The following is a 19,427-nucleotide window of genomic DNA, read 5'->3' as shown; positions in this document are numbered from 1 at the left end:
CCGCCCGACTCATCACCCACACCAAATCCTGGCATCACATCACTCCGGTCCTCAAACAACTTCACTGGCTTCCCATCTCCCACCGGATCAACTACAAAATCCTGATCCTCACCTACAAAGCCCTCCACCATCTGGCCCCCCCCCCCCATATCTCACTGACCTCCTCTCCCCCTACCTACCCTCACGGTCCCTCAGATCCACATCAGCTGGTCTCCTCTACATCCACAAGTCCAAACTCCGCAGTTTTGGGGACAGAGCCTTCTCCAGGGCAGCTCTCAGGCTCTGGAACTCCCTCCCCAACTGATCCGCAATTCTGTGTCCCTCACCATCTTCCAGTCCCGCCTCAAGACCCATCTCTTCACCTCTGCCTATCCTTAGCCCCACGTCCCCTTCCCTTTTCATCTGTGCATTAATTGCCTCATATTGTGTTTTGTATTGAATTCTGACTTTACTTTGTGTACTAGTCATGTCTCTACTATTTATTTCATTCCCCTTACATGTTTTTCCTCTACCTGCTAAATTTTTGTAAGGTGTCCTTGAGACTCTTGAAAGGCGCCCATAAATAAAATGTATTATTATTATTATTATTATTATTACAGGGCATGGTTTTAGGCTAAGAGGGGCAAAGTTTAAAGGAGACATACGGGGCAAGTTTTTGTTTACAGGGAGTGGTAAGTGCCTGGATTGCACTGCCAATGGTGGTGGAAACAGATACAGTGCCCTCCATAATTTTGGGACAAAGACCCATCGTTTATTTGTCTCTGTGCCCCACAATTTGAGATTTGTAATAGAAAAAATTTACGTGGTAAAGTGCACATTGTCAGATTTTCTTAAGGGTATTTTTATACATTTTGGTTTCACCATGTGGAAATTACAGCTGTGTTTATAACATTGCCCCCCCCCATTTCAAGGCACCATAATGTTTGGGACACATGGCTTCACAGGTGTTTGTAATTGCTCAGGAGTGTTTAAATGCCTCCTTAATGCAGGTATGAGAGCTCTCAGCACCTAGTCTTCTCCAGTCTTTCCATCACCTTTGGAAACTTGTATTGCTGTTTATTAACATGAGGACCAAAGTTGTGCCAATGAAAGTCAAAGAAGCCATTATGAGACTGCGAAACAAGAATAAAACTATTAGAGATCAACCAAACCTTAGGCTTACTTGAGAGCACTGGCGAGCCTACTAATCGCAAAGTGACTGGCAGGCCAAGGAAGACCTCCACAGCTGATGACACAATTCTCATTATAATAAAGAAAAATCCCCAAACATCTGTCCGACAGATTAGAAACACTCTTCAGGAGTCAGGTGTGGATTTGTCAATGACCACTGTCCACAGAAGACTTCATGACCAGAAATACAGAGGCTACACTACAAGATGCAAACCAGTGGTTTAGCCGCAAAAAATGGATGGCCAGGTTACTGTTTGCCAAGTAGCAATCACAGTTCTGGAAAAAGGTCTTGTGGACAGATGAGACGAAGATTAACTTATATTAGAGTGATGGCAAGAGCAAAGTATGGAGGTGAGAAGGAATTGCCCAAGATCCAAAGCATACTACCTCATCTGTGAAACACAGTGGTGGGGGTGTTATGGCCTGGGCATGTATGGCTGCTGAAGGTACTGGCTAACTTATCTCAATTGATGATACAACTGCTGATGGTAATAGCATAATGAATTCCAAAGTGTATAGACACATCCTATCTGCTCAAGTTCAAACAAATGCCTCAAAACTCATTGGCCGGTGGTTCGTTCTACAGCAAGATAATGATCCAAAACATACTGCTAAAGCAACAAGGGAGTTTTTCAAAGCTCAAAAATGGTAAATTTTTGAATGGCCAAGTCAGTCACCCGATCTGAACCCAATTGAGCATGCTTTTTATATGCTGAAGAGAAAACGGAAGGGGACTAGCCCCCAAAACAAGCATAAGCTAAAGATGGCTGCAATACAGGTCTGGCAGAGCATCACCAGAGAAGACACCCAGCAAGTGGTGATGTCCATGAATCGCAGACTTCAAGCAGTCATTGCATGCAAAAGATATGCAACAAGATACTAAACATGACTATTGGTGTATCCCAAACATTATGATGCCCTGAAATGGGGGGACTATGTATAAACACTGCTGTAATTTCTACATGGTGAAACCAAATGGCCTTTATTAAAATCTGACATTGTGCACTTTAACCACATGTGATTTTTTTTCTATTGCAAATCTCATATTGTTGAGTACAGAGGCAAATAAATAAATGATGGGTCTTTGTCCCAAACATTATGGAGGGCACTGTATGATAGTGGCATTTAAGAAGCTTTTAGATGTGCCATTTGCTTTTTGATAGGCACATGGAAATGCAGGAAATTGAGGGATATGGATCTTGTGCAACAGATGATTGTAATTTAACTTGGCAACATGTTTGGCACGAACATTGTGAGCCGAAAGGTCTGTTCCTGTGCTGTATGTTTTGTGCTCTATGTAAGTGACTAGAGGCTACAAGGCATTGCCCATCTGAGCGATCTGTTGAGAGAAACGTGAATGTACAGCAGAATGAAATCAAGTAGTGAAATGGCAGCAACCGGATTGTGCTATATATAGAGGAGATAGAGTAAAAGCCCTAATTATGGTGTTGAATCCATCCACAGGTCCAATTTTGATTACAGAGTTACATAAAAATACTTTCTAAAGTACTGTTTGTGATTGTTTAATATTAAACATGAATCTTAAAGAAATGGATACTAGAGTCTAAGTGGAAAATGCATGTTTCGTGACTTTCACAGAGTGTACTGCATGAGGGGAACAGACTCCCCAGCACAGGTGGGAGGAAGTGGGTGGAAATATACGTACAGGAGAATGGGTTAGATATTTGATGGAGTAGGGAATTAAAGGTTATTTGTTTTGAGATTTATTTTTGTTCCTTTATAATACCAAGTCAAATGAACCTTTATCTTTGTGTAAAAAAAACCATTACATACGCCCAATACATGTCCCGTCCAATTTTTAGTTGTTTCTTTAAACGTAATCTTTTGTGATCTTTCATAGTTTAATAACTTAGATGGGTGGTGGCTAGCTTCTATTTTACAATTATCCCGGACACTGTTGAATAATGAAAGGTCTGGATAAAGTGGATATGAAGATGATGTTTCCACTATTGAGAGAGTCTAAGACCAGAGGGCTCCCACGGAATCAAAGGACGTACCATTAGAAAGGAGATGAGGAATTTTGTTGGGGTGGAATAGAGGATGGTGGAATCTGTGGAAATCATTGCCACCGATGGCTGTGGACGTCGTCTTTGGGTATTTTTAAAGTGGAGATTGATAGGTTCTTGAACGCTACAGGGAGAAGGCAGGTGATTGGGGTTAAGAGGAAAAGATAGATCAGCTGTGATTGAGTGACTAGTTGACTCAATGGGCCAAATGGCCTAATTCTGCTCATATGACTTCTGAACATGAAGTTTGTAACCTGCAGAACCTACACGATTTTCACCAGTTCAACTCTAACTTGGATAATAAAAGATACTTTTACTGGAAAAAAAACAATATATTGAACTCATTGCTTTAGGCAGCCCGTGATTAATCAGCTGTTTGTGTATGGAGTTCATGAAATTAAGTTGAAGTGCCTACAGGTTTCTTCCACTGGAATTTGCATTCGGCTTCCGTTCAAGATGCCGGCACCATCAGTAGAAATGATTATGGCCTTCACATAGCCTTTACCAGTTAATTTACTGGAACCAGTAATATAACAGGGGTTACTGTATGCTTGTTATAATGCTTCTAAAACTTGTTAATCACTAGCTGTTTCTCTGGCAAATCAATAATAGCATTAGGATCCACTTGACAATGTAGAGGAACAGCTCAAGTAGGCATTTATCCGCAGACAAGTAGAGGAAATCTAATGTGACCAATTTCCATTCTACCAGCCAGGAACAAAGTGATGGACAGAGTTGAATAATACTACCAAACAATGCACATAATTTTCTCACTGCTACAACAAGTCTTCTTTGGACCTTTGCACTGTTTTGATCAAGATATGAATGCGGACTGCGAATTTAGATAAAATGTTAGCTGAATTTGTCAAGAGGACACATTTAATCCAATCATAGAGTCATAGAGCTATATAACACAGAAACAGACCATTTATCTTGTCCATGATGATCAAGTTGGCATACTGGGCTAGTCCCATTTTCCTGCATTTGGCCCAGTCTTCAAAGCCATATATATCTGTCCAAATATCCTTTAAAAGCCTCAATTTTATCTACTTTACTAGCTTTCTTTCGCAGCTCATTACGTATGGATTACGCAGACATTAAAAAAGTTATCTTTGAGGTTCCTCTTAAAACTCCCCTCTCACACTCAACCTATGTCTTCTAGTATTAGAATTATTTACTCTGCAGAAACAGATGGTTAGCTTTTACTTTAAACATGCTTCTCATGCTTCTGTACACCTTAACAAGGTCACCCCTCACCGTATCCAACCTCTCCATATAACTCAAGCCTGCAAGCCCAGATAATGCCCTAGTGAATGCCACAGCAGCTTTGTAATCAATACTCCTCCCAACAAACCCACGCCTACCAATTGCCGCCTTCACCACACTGTCCACCTGACTCCTCACTTTTCGGAAACCATTCACTTGTACTCCCACATCGCACTGTCCCACAGCACTCATGAGCACTATCATTTACTGTGCAGGAACTGCCCTGGTTTGACATACCTGTGCAACACCTCCCGCTTGTTAGAGTTAAATTCCATTTACCATCATTGGCCCACCTTCCAAACTAATCTCGATCCTCTTGTAAACTTAGATATCCTTCCTCACTGTCCACTACACCAATATTAGTTACATCTGCAACGTGTTAACAACATCGTCATCCAAATCATAAATCTATGTAACAAATGGCAATGGACCGTTTGAAACTCCACTAATCACAAGCCTCCAATCATAAAACAACCCTTCACAAGTACAAGTTTACTTCTTCCTCCAAGCCAATTTTCAATCAAAATGTCTGGCTAACCTTGGTCTAACCTTCCAGACTAGCCAAGAGACACAGTGTGTCTATCCGATATATTCCTCTCTTGATTTTGACTTGAATAATCTTTGACAACATTCCATTGTTGTGATGTGTGAGTAGCCACAATATTGACTATCTACATTTGTAATGCAGCAAATTACGTTTCTGTAAGAATACATTACGCCTCTGCATTATTCTTTAACCACCCAAGAAAAATCATAGCAATGATATTGCATAATCACCATCACTTCCATATTCCCACTCCAAATAGCAGAACATGTTAACTTGGAAAGAAATTGCTTTTTTTGCAACAGTACTGTCTCAGCATCCCGAAATCCCTACAATAATAATAATAATAATAATAATATCTTTTATTGTCATTGCACGTCAGTGCAACGAGATTTAGTTTGCAGCTTCCAACCGATGTAAAAGAAGAGTAAAATAAATAAATAAGCTGTGTGACGTGACCATCCGAGGGAGACAGTCCAGGGGGGATGGGGGGCACTCAGCAGGGCCGGTTCAGAGCCGCTATAGCTCTGGGAATAAAGCTGTTTCTGAGTCTGGAGGTTCGGGCGTAAAAGGCCTTATAACATCTGCCAGAGGGAAGTAGTTCGAATAGTCCGTTACAAGGGTGTGAGGAGTCTTTATGGATGCTGACGGCCTTCCTGAGGCACCGTGTGTGGTAGATGCCCTCCAAGGCTGGTAGCTGTGTCCCAATGATCCTCTGCACTCTGTGGACGACGCGCTGAAGAGCTCTCCTCTCCGCCTCCGTGCAGCTGAGATACCACACAGAGATGCCATACGTTAATATGCTCTCAGTGGTGCAGCGGTAGAAGGTTGTCAGCAGCTGTTGTGGCAGACCAGTCTTTTTTAATGTCCTCAGGAAGAACAGTCGTTGCTGTGCCTTCTTGACCAGCACAGCGGTGTTGGTGGACCATGTGAGGTCCTCAGAAATGTGAGTGCCCAGAAACTTAAAGCTGGACACTCTCTCCACACTTTCCCCGTAAATGGAGATTGGGGCGTATTCGCCATTATGGGACCTCCTGAAGTCAATAATCAGCTCCTTGGTCTTGGAGGTGTTTAGTGACAAGTTGTTGCACGTGCGCACCAGTCCGCCAGGTTCTGCACCTCCGCTCTGTATTTTGTTTCATCACCGTTGGTGATCAGCCCAATCACTGTTGTGTCGTCTGCAAATTTCACGATGGTGTTGGTGTCGAATGCAGGAACACAGTCGTGAGTGAAGAGGGAGTAGAGTATGGGGTTTAGTACACAGCCCTGTGGTGTGCCGGTGCTCAGGGTGATAGTGGAGGACAGGTGCGGGCCCAGTCTCACTGCCTGTGGTCGCTCCGTCAGAAAGTTCAGGATCCAATCGCATATTGGCGAGCTGAGGCCTAGCTGGTGGAGTTTGGTGGTGAGCTTGGTGGGGATGACCGTATTGAATGCAGAGCTATAGTCAATGAAGAGCATCCTCACGTACGTGCCCTGTCTGTCCAGGTGAGTCAGGACATTGTGAAGAGCCAGAGAGATGGCATCCTTTATTTGCCCTGTATGCAAATTGATGAGAGTCCAGTGAGGCAGGGATGCTGGATTTGATGTGGGAGAGGACCAGCCTTTCGAAAGCACTTCATTGGGATTGGAGTTAGGGCAACCGGGCGGTAGTCGTTCAGGTTGGTGACTTTAGACTTTTTCGGCACCGGCACTATGGTGGCTGTTTTCAGGTACTTGGGGACCGTTGCCAGAGATAGAGACAGATTGAAGATTCTCGTGAATACCTCCGCCAGCTGTACAGCACAGTACTTTAGTACCCTTCCCTGGACTCCATCCGGGCCTGCAGCCTTGCGTGGATTGATCCTACGCAGAGCGCACTGTACCTCCTGAGTGCTCAGTATTAAGGCCTGTCCCTCCGCCATGGCTGGGGTTATTCCACTCCTGGTGGTGTTGCCAGTTTCGAAGCGGGCAAAGAAGGTGTTTAGTTCGTTGGCCAGTGTGATATCACCGTGGGGGCAGGCGGGGCTGCTTTTGTAGTCAGTGATGCCCCCGACACCCTGCCACATGCTTCTGGTGTCCGCGGTATTGAAGTGGTCTTCCACCCTTTGTCTGTGGATGTCTTTGGCCTTTTATATGCCTTTGTTCAGGTTCGACCTGGCCGTACTGTAGGCAGAAGTGTCCCTGGATTTGAAGGCATTGTTGCGTGCCCTTAGCAGATCCTGAACCTCCTTGTTTATCCAGGGTTTCCGGTTTGGGAACATCTTTATTTGCTTGTCCACTAATAACATTGTGGAAGCTCTGGTGTCACCAGGACTGAAATATTTAGCTAGAAATCCCACTGTCGTCTCAATAACTGGCCTGGGCAATAAATGCAGTCTTGCTCATGTTACCTACATACTCAAATGTAGATGCCATTCATTTCAGCGATCCAGTACTGACTGACAGTCGCAAATCAGAGGATTATACTTGAATATTTGTTGAAGATAATGGATCAGTTGCAAAATATAAGCTGTTGCTATTTGAGTTGTCTCTCCTATTGCAGTATTGTTTAATTGAGTGTCCTTGACCAAGCATCCCGAGTATTTACACTGAAAAAACAAATGAGTGCACGTTTCAATACAGACGTTAGTCTGAGGTTCAAACATTTGTTGGCTGAAATGCCTGGTGCACACTAACAATTAATCTTTGTAGCTGTAGGTAAATGTAGCCTTTTGAAGCCAAGGATTTGCTTAACACACAGTTCACAGCTTCATGCTATTGCAGAAATGATCCTCAAAGTACCTTTCAAAAACACCTACACTGGGAGTGAATATCAATTCCATAAATTGGGTATATTTTCAGTACGTCTTCAATGGAACGGGTAATTTTATTTGATGTTCAATGCTTCTTTTATATGGTTCCAAACTTGGCAAAATGTCTCTTACTATATAAATATATGGATATTTATAATAATAATAAAATTAATGCATAAATAAAATTTCAACCAACAAGCACAAAGTTTAAAATTTCATTTAAATTCTAGCATTAAAATCAATGATTGAATCACATGTAGGGGGGCGCTCTCCTATGCACGGCTGCCCAGCCAGCAGCTGTCTGTCTTTTCATCTTTTTATTTTTTATTTTAGTTAGTTAAGTGTTTTGTTTGGAGGTCTAGACTTTTTTATGTGGGGGGTGGGGGGGTGGAAGGGGGAAACTACCTTTCAGGGTCCCTACCTGGTCGGAGAGGCAGCTTTTCTCCGGGCTGCAGCTTCGACCCGTCCTCGCGGCCTACCAGTGGGCCTGGAGCGGCGTTTCCTGTTGGGGACCGCCCAGAAACTCGGCTTCGGCGGCGGCACAGTGCTGGAGCGCTATCGCGGAGCGGGCGATACCTTGCCCGGGTCGCCACGCTGGAGCTCCGGTGAGCTGAAGATCGCTGAGGAAAACATCGCGGAGCTGCTGGACTGTGGAGTGACCAGCCATGGGCGGCGGCGCTGAACTTTACTCCGGGAGCCTGGGATCTCTAGATGAGATCGCCAGTTGTGGAGCTCCAACCGGCGCGGCCTTGTTGGCTTTGGAAGCCGCGGCCTCCAGTACGGAAGCGGCCGTTCCAGGGTTCCCAAGCCGCTGAGAGGACTCTCCCGACGCCGGAGCAACATCACCCGGCGAGAACGGCCTGGAACATCGGGCCTCCATAGAGGCAACTGTGGAGGCCTCAATAGGCCCGACAATGGGTGAACTGGGGTTGGGGACTGGACTTTGTGCCTTCCCTCATAATGGGAACCATTGTGGGGGGATGTTCTTTACGTTTAAAACTCTTATTAATGTTATGTCTGTATTCCTTCTTTATGTGCTGCAAAATGGCAAGAAGCATTTCACTTCACTACACCTAGGTGTATGTGAATGTGACCAATAAAATACCTTTGATACCTTTGAAATTGTTAAAATCACAATAAGAAAAAAATTTAAATTATGAAATAGTTACGAGTTTGGACTCTGGTCCTATGCTTGTTTTGATTGTCATGGGATCAGAATGACAAATCCATGCTGTTGGCTATAAGCAGGATGGTGTACCCTATATAGCCTAATATAGCCCCCCTCCCCCGATAGGTGGCAATTAATCTTTAGCACTGAATAAAGCTTCTTCTTACCCTTGACCATCGTTGTCTTTCTTGGATTAGAGGCAAGTATTCTTGTGTCCGCCGCTTCCAAAAAATATCTGCCATATATTGTACCTGTTTCCATCTGTGTTTAATGTACAAGTCTTCCTTCACAAAGAGTCCAGGTGGTAGTAATGGCTTGGTCTCCAACAGAAGAAGATGGTAAGGTGAAGTGCTTCCAGGTCCTCTGGATCATCAGAATTCTTGGTAATGGGTCAATCATTTAAAATTGCTTCAACTTCACAAAATAATGTTTGCAATCCTTCATCGTTCACAACTTGTTGTTTAAGAACAGAGTGAAGCACATTTTGAACCATGCAGATCAATCATTCCCAAACACTGCCATGATGGGATCCTGCTGGGGATTAAAGTTCCACCTTATTCCTCACTGGATCTTGTTCTGATTTAAGCCATTGATTGCTTCTCTCAATTCTCTTTCCTCTCTGATAAAATTTGTGCCATTGTCTGATCTTAAAGATGAAACTTGACCAAAGTTTGTGGGCTTTATGCACCGGTCCACTTTAAATTCTGACATCTTGTTGAGATCTGCTAACCATCCTGTCCATCGCTGATAGGTTTGCGTTATGCTCTCATCCCATCCAAGTATTTCCTTACAAAACTCCTGCATAATCAGCTTAGCTGGCAGAGTAAATGGGGCTAGAAATCCTAAAGGGTCATATATAGAGCCAACCACGGACAAGATGCCCTGTCTTGTGTATGGTCGTTCCTGTACCACAATTCTGAACTTCAACACCTGCTTCAATGCAATCCAGTGCCCTTTCCATAGGCCGATTGTCTTTGTCCAAGTCCAACTCCCTGGTCTTCTTGGCTCTGTTTTCTTGTGGAATGGATGCCAATACAGCATGGCTGTTGCTGGTCCACTTTGACAGCATGAATCCTCCCATTTGGCAGAGGGAAGTCAAGTGTGCTGCCATTTGAATTGCTTCTTGTTCTGAAGGCATAGACTTTAAAGAATCGTCTACATAGAAGTTGTTCTTTACTGTGTTTATCACCTCTGCTGGGAAATGAGCTTTGTTGGCTTCAGCAGTCTTCCTTAATGCAAAGGTTGCACAACTTGGCGATGACACTGCTCCAAAAAGATGTACCTTCATCCGGTATTCAACAGGATCTTGCTGTGCATCACCCTCAGGCTGCCACAGGAGCCACAAATAGTCAATATGCTTTTCTGTCACCTTGACCTGATGAAACATTGCTTTCATATCAGCAATCAAAGCAACCAGTTCTTGTCTGAATTTGATAAGAAGTCCAATGAATGAATTGGTATGTCTGGACCCTGCAGCAGTTGGCAATTAGGTGATGTTCCTTTAAAAACTGCCCCACAGTCAAAGACCACCCTTAAGTTTCCTTTCCTTGAGTGATACACCCCATGAAGTGGGATGTACCAGAGCTCTCCATCACTTCAATTCAGCTGGTCCACTGGTACCATTGCAGTATAACCATTATCAATTATTTCTGTAAGGATAGATATATATTAATCATGAACAGGGGGCGGAAATCCCGGGGGGGGCACGTCCCACCCCCCCACCCTGTTTTGAGAGGTGGGGGACGATCCCCTCCATTTTTTTGTAATCCGGATTTTAAAACTCGGTGAAATCACCGCTTTCCGCGAGACAGTGGGGTGGGACTGATGATCGAGGGCGCCGATTGGACGAGAGAGACGTTGGTCAGCAGGCAATGGGGGGGGGGACGGGACCATGATGATTCAACGCAACAATTGGAGGAGGGAGGAGTTGGTCAGAGGCGGAAGTAGGGGGGTGGGACTGAGGATAGAGTGCAGTGATTGGAGGAGGGAGACGTCCATGGAATAAAGATCATAGAGCGGAGCTTGAATTGGCCCGTTCGCAGGGCTTTTCACCAGCCAGCCCGGCGAACGGGATCTTCCATCGCCCCATGGTCAAATTGCTGTGTCGAGGCGATCGAGGCTCCCAATGTTGAAGCCCCCGCCGTGGGATGGGTGGCCCCGCGAACGGGCCGATTCAAGCACCACGATTCGGGACGTACGAACCTCCTATTGCTGGAGTTCGGAGTCGGTCACCAACCAGGTCAGCTCCCGATGTTACCTTCCACAGCAAAGATACTAGGCAGGATCTAGGGCCTATGCCTCACGTGCGTGCGCATGGCCGCCAAGAAATTGTGTCCCCCCCCTAATGTTTTGACAGCGATTTCCGTGCCTGATCATGACATTACTCATTCTTGCCAAACCTGCATTTCAGGCTCTTGATGCGCTGCACTGCAATGCAACGGTTATTCAGCAAATTGACGCTTTCTTGTTTGAAAGGTAAATCTAGACTGTAGTGTCCATCTATCATCTTTACTGAGTGGTTCATAATATCCAAGAACTTTACTTCTTTTCTGGACATTTCTTCTGCTTCCTTGCTGGTTCTTTCTCTGAAGTCGTGATTGTATTACTTGACCAGTAGCTGTTCTAGGTTTACAATGGATATTCAATTGATAGCAGCAGCAGGGCAGCCATTTTCATTCCAGCTTTCATTGTCTCTTCTCAGGGGACCATAGATGACCCATCCGAGTAGGGTCTTCACGGCAAATGGTCCATCCCCTTGGCTGTTGACCAGCTCCCAAGGTTCCAATACCTTTGGAGCATTTGTTCCAATGAGTAGGTCGATGCCAGTCTCTATTTTAGGATTTTAGGAATCTTGACATCCTTCAAGTAAGGCCATTGCTTCAGCTCTTCCTGGCTGGGAATGTTTAGATGAGAAATTGTCTTATGTGTGAACACATCAGATAGTTGTATAAAATCATCTTTGTCCAGACTAGATATTTCCAAACCTGAGATATGATGACTGATCACGGGCTTCTCTTCATTTATGGTATGCAAGAGAATCTTAATCTTTTGTGCTGTACTGTCGAGCTTTCTGTACATAAGGTTGTTGAACATCCATGATCCAAAAATGCGTATGGTTGCAACACCATGTCCCCCTTGCGGCTTTTACCTGTATTGGTAAGGTGGAGAAGATGCAGACTTCATCACCGGCCCCAATATGCGCACACATCTTAGATGAGGAAACAGCATCACTCACAGTTGGTTTCTCATTCTGTTCTGTATGCTCAGGCTTCTTCTCTGTGTTCTTCTGTTCAGTGTGAAGTATTTCAGGATGTTTGCACACATCACAAGTCATACGACTCTTGCAGTCTCCACTCATGTGTGCTTTCTTCAAACCTCTAAAGCAGACTCCCTTCTCCCTTAAGAAGTCCCTCTTACTATCTGGTAAGAACTGTTTTCTCTCCAAATCCCATGGCTGGTCTCTGATCTGGTCAGTCCCTCTAACCTCTATCATGTATGTCACACCCATCTACGTATCAAATGCCCACCCCCAAGTGTTCAAAATGATCCTGCTAGAAATATCTAGACAAAATAACGCAATATGTATTTATACAGTAACTAGCCTAAGCATGAATGGCTCCTACTTACATTCACCACTTCCCACCTCCATCTCATCATGTTTGTATACTACAATTATCCACAGAAAATCACATCTCACCATTTCTTTTCTTGCTGCAGAGAATGGCCAAAAAGGAAATGATAAAGCCACTCTTGGGGAATGAGTGTGAAATTCATAATTACAACCTCCAGAAAATTACAGTGGGTATTTTGGGGACTGGAGATTTTGCTCGCTCCTTGGCAACACGTCTCGTACGTTCTGGTTATGACGTGATCGTTGGAAGTCGATATCCTAAATGCAATGAAAGTTTGTTTCCCAGTGCAATTGAAGTTACCAGTCAACGTGAAGCTACTAACAAGGCAAACATCATCTTTGTAGCAGTGCACCATGAACATTACAGTACATTGAACGAACTTAGAGATGGACTGATGGGAAAGATTCTTGTGGATGTCAGCAACAATGTTGAAGTAAATGAGCGTGAAGAATCAAATGCAGAACGCCTTGCTTCTATGTTCCCAGAATCTACAGTTGTAAAAGCCTTTAATGTCATCTCAGCCTGGGCTCTACAGTCAGGTGCAAGAGATGGAAGTAAACAGGTATGTATCAGTAAATAAAGTGACGCAATGTAATTCTTTCCTTTTATTAATGTACCCTGATATATGATAGACATGGGGCTACAAACCCATTAGTACAGGTATCAGAGATTATGGGGAGAAGGCAAGAGAATGGGGACAAAGTCAAAGTTAAGTTTATTCGTCACATGCACATACGAGATGTGCAGTGAAATGAAAAGTGGCAATGCTCGTGGATTGTGCAAAAAAACTACAAAACAGAATGGAACAGAAACACATATTCACATATTGCATATTTGTGGGAGGAAAAAAAGAAAAAACCCAGCAATTTAAAAAAGACACAACAGTAAAAGGTACAGTAAAGTTAGTCCCTGATGAGATGGGAGTTTACAGTCCTAATTGCCTCTGGGAAGAAACTCCTTCTCATCCTCCGTTTTCACAGCATGGCAACGGAGGTGTTTGCCTGACCGTAGCAGCTGGAACAGTCTGTTGCTGGGGTGGAAGGGGTCTCCCATGATCTTGTTGGCTCTGGAGTTGCACGTTCTGATGTGTAGTTCCTGCAGGGGGGCGAGTGTAGTTCCCATAGTGCGTTCGGCCGAACGCACTACTCTGCAGAGCCTTGTCCTGGGCAGAGCAGTTCCCAAACCAAATCGTGATGTTTCCAGACAAGATGCTTTCCACAGCCTCTGAGTAGAAGCACTGGAGGATCCTCAGAGACACTCTGAATTTCCTCAGTTGCCTGAGGTGGTAAAGGTGCTGCCTTGCCTTACGGTATGCGAATTGATGGTGTGCAAATTGTAGCGGGTCCATGTTGCGAGGGAGGAAGGCGCAGATGTGTTTCTTGACCAGCCCCTCAAAGCATTTCATGACTACCGAGGTGAGGGCCACCGAATGTTAGTCATTCAGACAAGCTGGGGAGACAATTTTAGGTACAGGTACAATGACGGATCTTTTGAAGCAGGCAGGGACCACGGACTTGGCCAGGGAGAGGTTTAATATTGTAGTGGGGGGGGGGGGGGGGGGGGGGGGGGGGGGGGGGGGGGGGGGGGGGGGGATAGATCAGCCATGATTGAATGGTGGAGTAGACTTGATGGGCCGAATGGCCTAATTCTGCTCCTATCATTTATGATCTTATGACTTATGAACCATTATAAGACTTTGGGTATAAAATACCTCTTGGACGCTTGAACCTTCCAGATCCTGTTTATAATATTTATGCATTTACGGGTGAACATAGAGGCTGAACTTTTATTGCCTTCCCCACAGTGGGAAACGTTGATTCCGCTGTGTGGGGATGTTCATGTTAAATTCTATCGTGTGTTGTGTTATTTTTATTTGTATTGCTGTATGGCAACACAAATCTCGCTGTACCTATTGGTACAGTGACAATAAATGTAAACTTGAACTTGAATTTGATTTCATTACTGTTGTGATATGGTAACAAAAAAATGTATAATTGTTAAATTGTGAATTTTAAACAGTGATCAGGCCAGTTGCAGTCTCGCTGTTCTTCAAAGTGTTGAATTATGATTTTTTTTAAAGTGCAGATCATGATTAGGACTTCAGCACATTTCTCAGAACAAATCTACATTTTTACATTTAAATGAGAACGTATTTATATTGAAACTAACTTTGGTGCAAAAGAATTCTCACTTGGTACTGAAAATAATTTGTGACAATTCCAAATCGGCGATGGTTTTACTCTTGAGTAAAGTGATGTAGAATTCCTGAAAGTGCAGATTGTTGGACCATAAACAAAACAGTTTGTGGTGTAATTTAGTATTTCCTACAGACTTCTGTGAACAAAATTAAATCCTAGTTATGCCGAAAGATATGTTTGGCTGGGAGAATAACCTCGCGTTCATTATTTAGCCTTAAACTTTCTGGAAAACTGTTTCTATGTTTTTGATTTACAAGGATATCTTCTTCTCCTGCAGGTGATGATCTGTAGCAACAGCCAAGAAGCTAGATGCATGGTGGTTGAAATAGCACGAAATATGGGATTCATTCCTCTGGATTTTGGCTTACTATCATCAGCAAAAGAAATTGAGAACCTCCCATTACGTCTCTTCCCTTCGTGGAAAATGCCTATTATCCTGACTGTAGTCTTATTTGTACTTTTCTATGTGTACAGCTTTATTAGGAAGGTTATTCACCCATATGTAATGAAAGGGCACAATGTATTTTATAAAATCCCAATTGGTGTCGTCAATGTCACTCTACCATGTGTTTCATTTGTGATGCTATCCCTTGTTTACCTGCCAGGAGTTCTTGCAGCACTCTTTCAACTGCGCAATGGTACAAAGTACAAGCGTTTTCCATGCTGGTTGGATCAGTGGCTTCAACAAAGGAAACAACTTGGTCTGTTGAGCTTCCTCTGTGCTGCCTTACATGCTGTCTACAGCCTGTGCCTCCCTATGCGTAGATCTGCCCGTTACCAGCTGCTGAATGAAGCTTCTGCTTTGGTAAGAGAAATGTAATATCACGCAACTGGCCTGTTAATAACTAATTTCAAAGATGATGCAGCAAGCACACCACCAAGTGGCAAGTTTCATTGGAGAATACCTTCTAGACCATTTTACAAGTGTCAAACTAGATCCTGGTCTTATAAGTAAATTTGGTGTTTTCTAAGAGAATCAAAAAGTAAAATCTCCTCTTGGAGTGGGAATGTAAGTGGATGGAGAGATTTTTTTTGATTTATCAAATTATCTAGAAATTTCAATTAAGCAATATCATTAAGATGGCAAATTACCACTTTAAATGAATTCAAATTATAAAAAAAATATGAACTGACTAAATTAATAGGTACAGAGTACAATTAGTAAAAATTATTAACCTTCCTTCCTAATTAACTTTACATTAAAATATTTAATATAGTGACCATTTGTTCTGTAACTTTCCTGAGCTGGATCAGACTACATTAAATGAGTAACAACCATTTATCTGAAAAAGAAATGGCTATAAACACTGGCACTAGAATGCAAGCCGTTTTAAAACTAAATTCTGGTAATCAAAGACCTAGAAGAGCAACCATTAACAAGAAGATATTATTGTAAGGAATTTTTAATCGGCTTGATCTACCAAAGACTACTTAGTAATCTGAAGATCCTAATAAACCTGTACATCCTGATAGCCTTTGTTATTTATGTAATGTATTATTTTTGAACAATGACTTGAAAAATTATCTAATCTCTATGTCACCATTTCCTATAGCTTAAAATAAAATATTTTTTTAAATACTTTTAATTTAAAAATTACTGGCATTATAGGAACAGAAATTTGAACTGAAACTTATTAAGGTAAAATGACTCTGCAAATTAAAATTCAGGTTTTTAATAATTTGTGAGTTTCATATAGGAATTTGGCATGATATAGTTTTCTGAGATCCTTACAATAAAATAATAAATGCTGATGATGTTGTTTTGATTTTAGTCCCTGAATCACTTCTCTTTTATGTAACATTGTCACTTATCTGGGCTTTGCAGTTTGAGTAATCGGGCATCAAAAAAGACAGTGCTCAGTACCCATCTGAATGCTATTAATAGTGCTAAATAAGTTGTGTAACGATTATAGTGATGAAGAGATTCGATTGAAATCAATATTTGATCCCGTCATGGCTTATATCTAATATGGCCCAAAATAATACGTTTTTAAGTTTGCAGGACAATTGAAAGGCCTAGATATAGTGGATGTGGAGAGGATATTTTTGGGAGTGTCTAGGACCAGAGGACACAGCCTCAGAATAAAAGGCGGATGGAGATGAGGACGAATTTCTCTAGTCAGAGGCTGGTGATCCAGTGGAATTAATTGCCACTGACTGCTGTGGAAGCTAAGTCATTGAGTATTTTGAAAAATCAATAGGTTCTTGAGTAGTAAGCGCGTCAAAAGTTATTGGCAGATTGCAGGATAGGGTTGATCGAATGGCAGAGCAGACCCGATGAGCCGAATGGCCTAATTGAACGTTTATCCTTTAAAGGAATGTTAACTTCTTAAATTAGTTAATTGATTGAAGCCTCTAACAGAATTTTGATATTACTTAATGAGTTGCTTATAAGGTGTTTATAGTACAACTAACACACACACAACTTAGTACAATTAGGTACACTCCAGAAAATGATAACTTTAATGCTGAAAATCATTTATCAGATCTATCAACAACGTAGAGAGGATTTAATATTTAACTTTTCATCAAAACTCAAAAGGCTTATGGCACGGTTTGAAAATGCAGTAAAATGACTAAGAGTTGCATTAAAGATCGAAAATTAATTTTATAGTGATTCTTTGGGTATAGTTATTTATGTTTATAACTGGTGCAATTTCTCATGCTTTAACAGAGTAGAGGTGATAAGAAGAATATTTGGGTAGAAGAAGAAGTATGGAGGATGGAAATTTACCTTTTCTTTGGAATTTTGGCTATCGGCGTGCTTTCATTGCTCGCTGTGACATCATTGCCTTCAGTGGCAAATTCTCTGAACTGGAGGGAATTCAATTTCATTCAAGTAAGGCAATTTTACTTTTTTTTGTAAATTGGAGGCAGTAAGCTTATGACAGTGATACGTGACTGTTTCTGGTGAAGCTCTTTGAGTACTTTTGTAAATGTCAATAATAATTTAGATTTATAAAAAGCAAACGTACAGCTGTTTCTTAAGAAAAGCATTGGCAGTAATTATTTATTTGTTGAAAGTTCTGGTATTTGAAAGCTGACGTTAATTTTGACAATTTACCAGTCTCATTAGTCTTGTGTTGGTTTTCGTTCAGTCAGCTTTAAATACATCTCATACCAATCATGTTTTAAACTAATTTGGACATGAATTCAAATATAAAACATTGTCCATTGATGTATTTTGTGCACTGTCATTCCAGTTGACATTTTAATTACATTTGGAACCCCTTGGTCCAGATTTTATGGTGGTTGCAATAGTCAAACTGTTAGCACTCATTGGTACTTTATTTAAATTCACTGCTCACGTGCACAATTCAATGTGGAAATTCCAAACGCAGTTGAACTCCTGCACCTTCATAGGGTCTGTTGCTTATCAGAATCATTTAATCCAGTCTTCAAAAGTTGGTAAATTGATGAGACCTTCAAACATTTAGGAAATGTTCCAATAATGTACTCAGCAACGGTTCAGAAATCTTGACGGCCTGATATCGAACTCACTGGATGCTGATTTCCATGCTTCCTCTAGCACAATTCCCCAGTGCAAAAATACCTCCCACAATTACACCAGTTTGCAGCATGAATTTTGCAGATAGTGAAGATGGTTGTGAACGGTTGCAGCCGGATCTAAATCGATTGGCCAGGTGGGCGGAGGAATGGTTGATGGAATTTAATATAGAGAAGTGTGAGGTGTTGAATTTTGGGACGTCGAACAAGGGCAGGACCTACACAGTAAATGGTAGGTCTCTGGGTAGTGTTGTAGAACAGAGGGGTCTAGGAGTACAGGTGCATGGTTCCTTGAAGGTCAAGTCACAGATGGGTCGCAGGTCAAAAAGGCTTTTGGTACTTTGGCCTTCATCAGTCAGAGTATTGAGTATAGAAGTTGTGAGGTCGTGTGGCAGTTGTATAAGACGTTGGTGAGACTGCATTCTAAATATTGTGTTCAGTTCTGGGCACCATGTTATAGGAAAGATATTGTCAAGCTTGAAAGGGTTCAGAAAAGATTTACGAGGATATTGCCAGGACTAGAGGGTGTGAGCTCTAGGGAGAGGCTGAGTAGGCTGGGTCTCTATTCCATGGAGCATAGGAGGATGAGGGGAGATCTTATAGAGGTATACAAAATCATGACAGGAATAGAACGGGTAGATGTGCAGTCTTTTGCCCAAAGTAGGGGAATCGAGGACCAAAGGTGATAGGTTCAAGGTGAAGGGGAAAAGATTTAATAGGTATCCGAGGGGTAACCTTTTCACACAAAGGGTGGTCGGTGTATGGAACAAGCTGCCAGAGTAGGTAGTTGAGGCTGGGACTATCCCATCATTTAAGAAACAGTTAGATAGGTATATGGATGGGATAGGTTTGGAGGGATATGGACCAGGCACAGGCAAGTTGGACTAGTGTAGCTGGGACATTGTTGGCCAGTGTGGATGAGTTGGGCCGAAGTCATCGAGTTGACACCGACTCTAATTGAGCTTTTAATTTGAGATATCTTATTTAGCATGTTTTTTCTAATATAAACACTATTTTGAATGGATTTTAATTTCATAAATATTTCAATGCAATTTAAAAAAAATTCAAACCTAGGTTTCTACATTAATTATCTGTGTGTTCCAATTTTTATGAAATTTATTATTTCTTTGTTTGTTTGTTTATT

The 19,427-nt window shown here is 42.3% G+C and overlaps 1 protein-coding gene across 2 annotated transcripts in view; it reads left to right on the top strand.

Moving 5' to 3' along the window:
- The window catches only part of steap3 (STEAP family member 3, metalloreductase), a 41,294-nt gene that overhangs the window by 18,106 nt on the left and 3,761 nt on the right, over nt 1–19,427 (top strand). The window contains exons 2-5 of one of the 2 annotated variants that reach the window (XM_055638577.1): nt 11,357–11,421; nt 12,664–13,140; nt 15,054–15,581; nt 17,451–17,615. In XM_055638577.1, coding sequence (XP_055494552.1) covers nt 12,667–13,140; nt 15,054–15,581; nt 17,451–17,615 — 1,167 coding nt within the window. In that variant the 5' untranslated portion in view covers nt 11,357–11,421; nt 12,664–12,666. The remainder of the gene's footprint in view (nt 1–11,356; nt 11,422–12,663; nt 13,141–15,053; nt 15,582–17,450; nt 17,616–19,427) is intronic. The other variant, XM_055638576.1, reaches the window with a different exon arrangement.

The sequence above is a fragment of the Leucoraja erinacea genome, chromosome 7, assembly GCF_028641065.1.
Source record: "Leucoraja erinacea ecotype New England chromosome 7, Leri_hhj_1, whole genome shotgun sequence".
Taxonomy (NCBI): domain Eukaryota; kingdom Metazoa; phylum Chordata; class Chondrichthyes; order Rajiformes; family Rajidae; genus Leucoraja; species Leucoraja erinaceus.
This window is presented reverse-complemented; position numbering and strand designations above follow the sequence as displayed.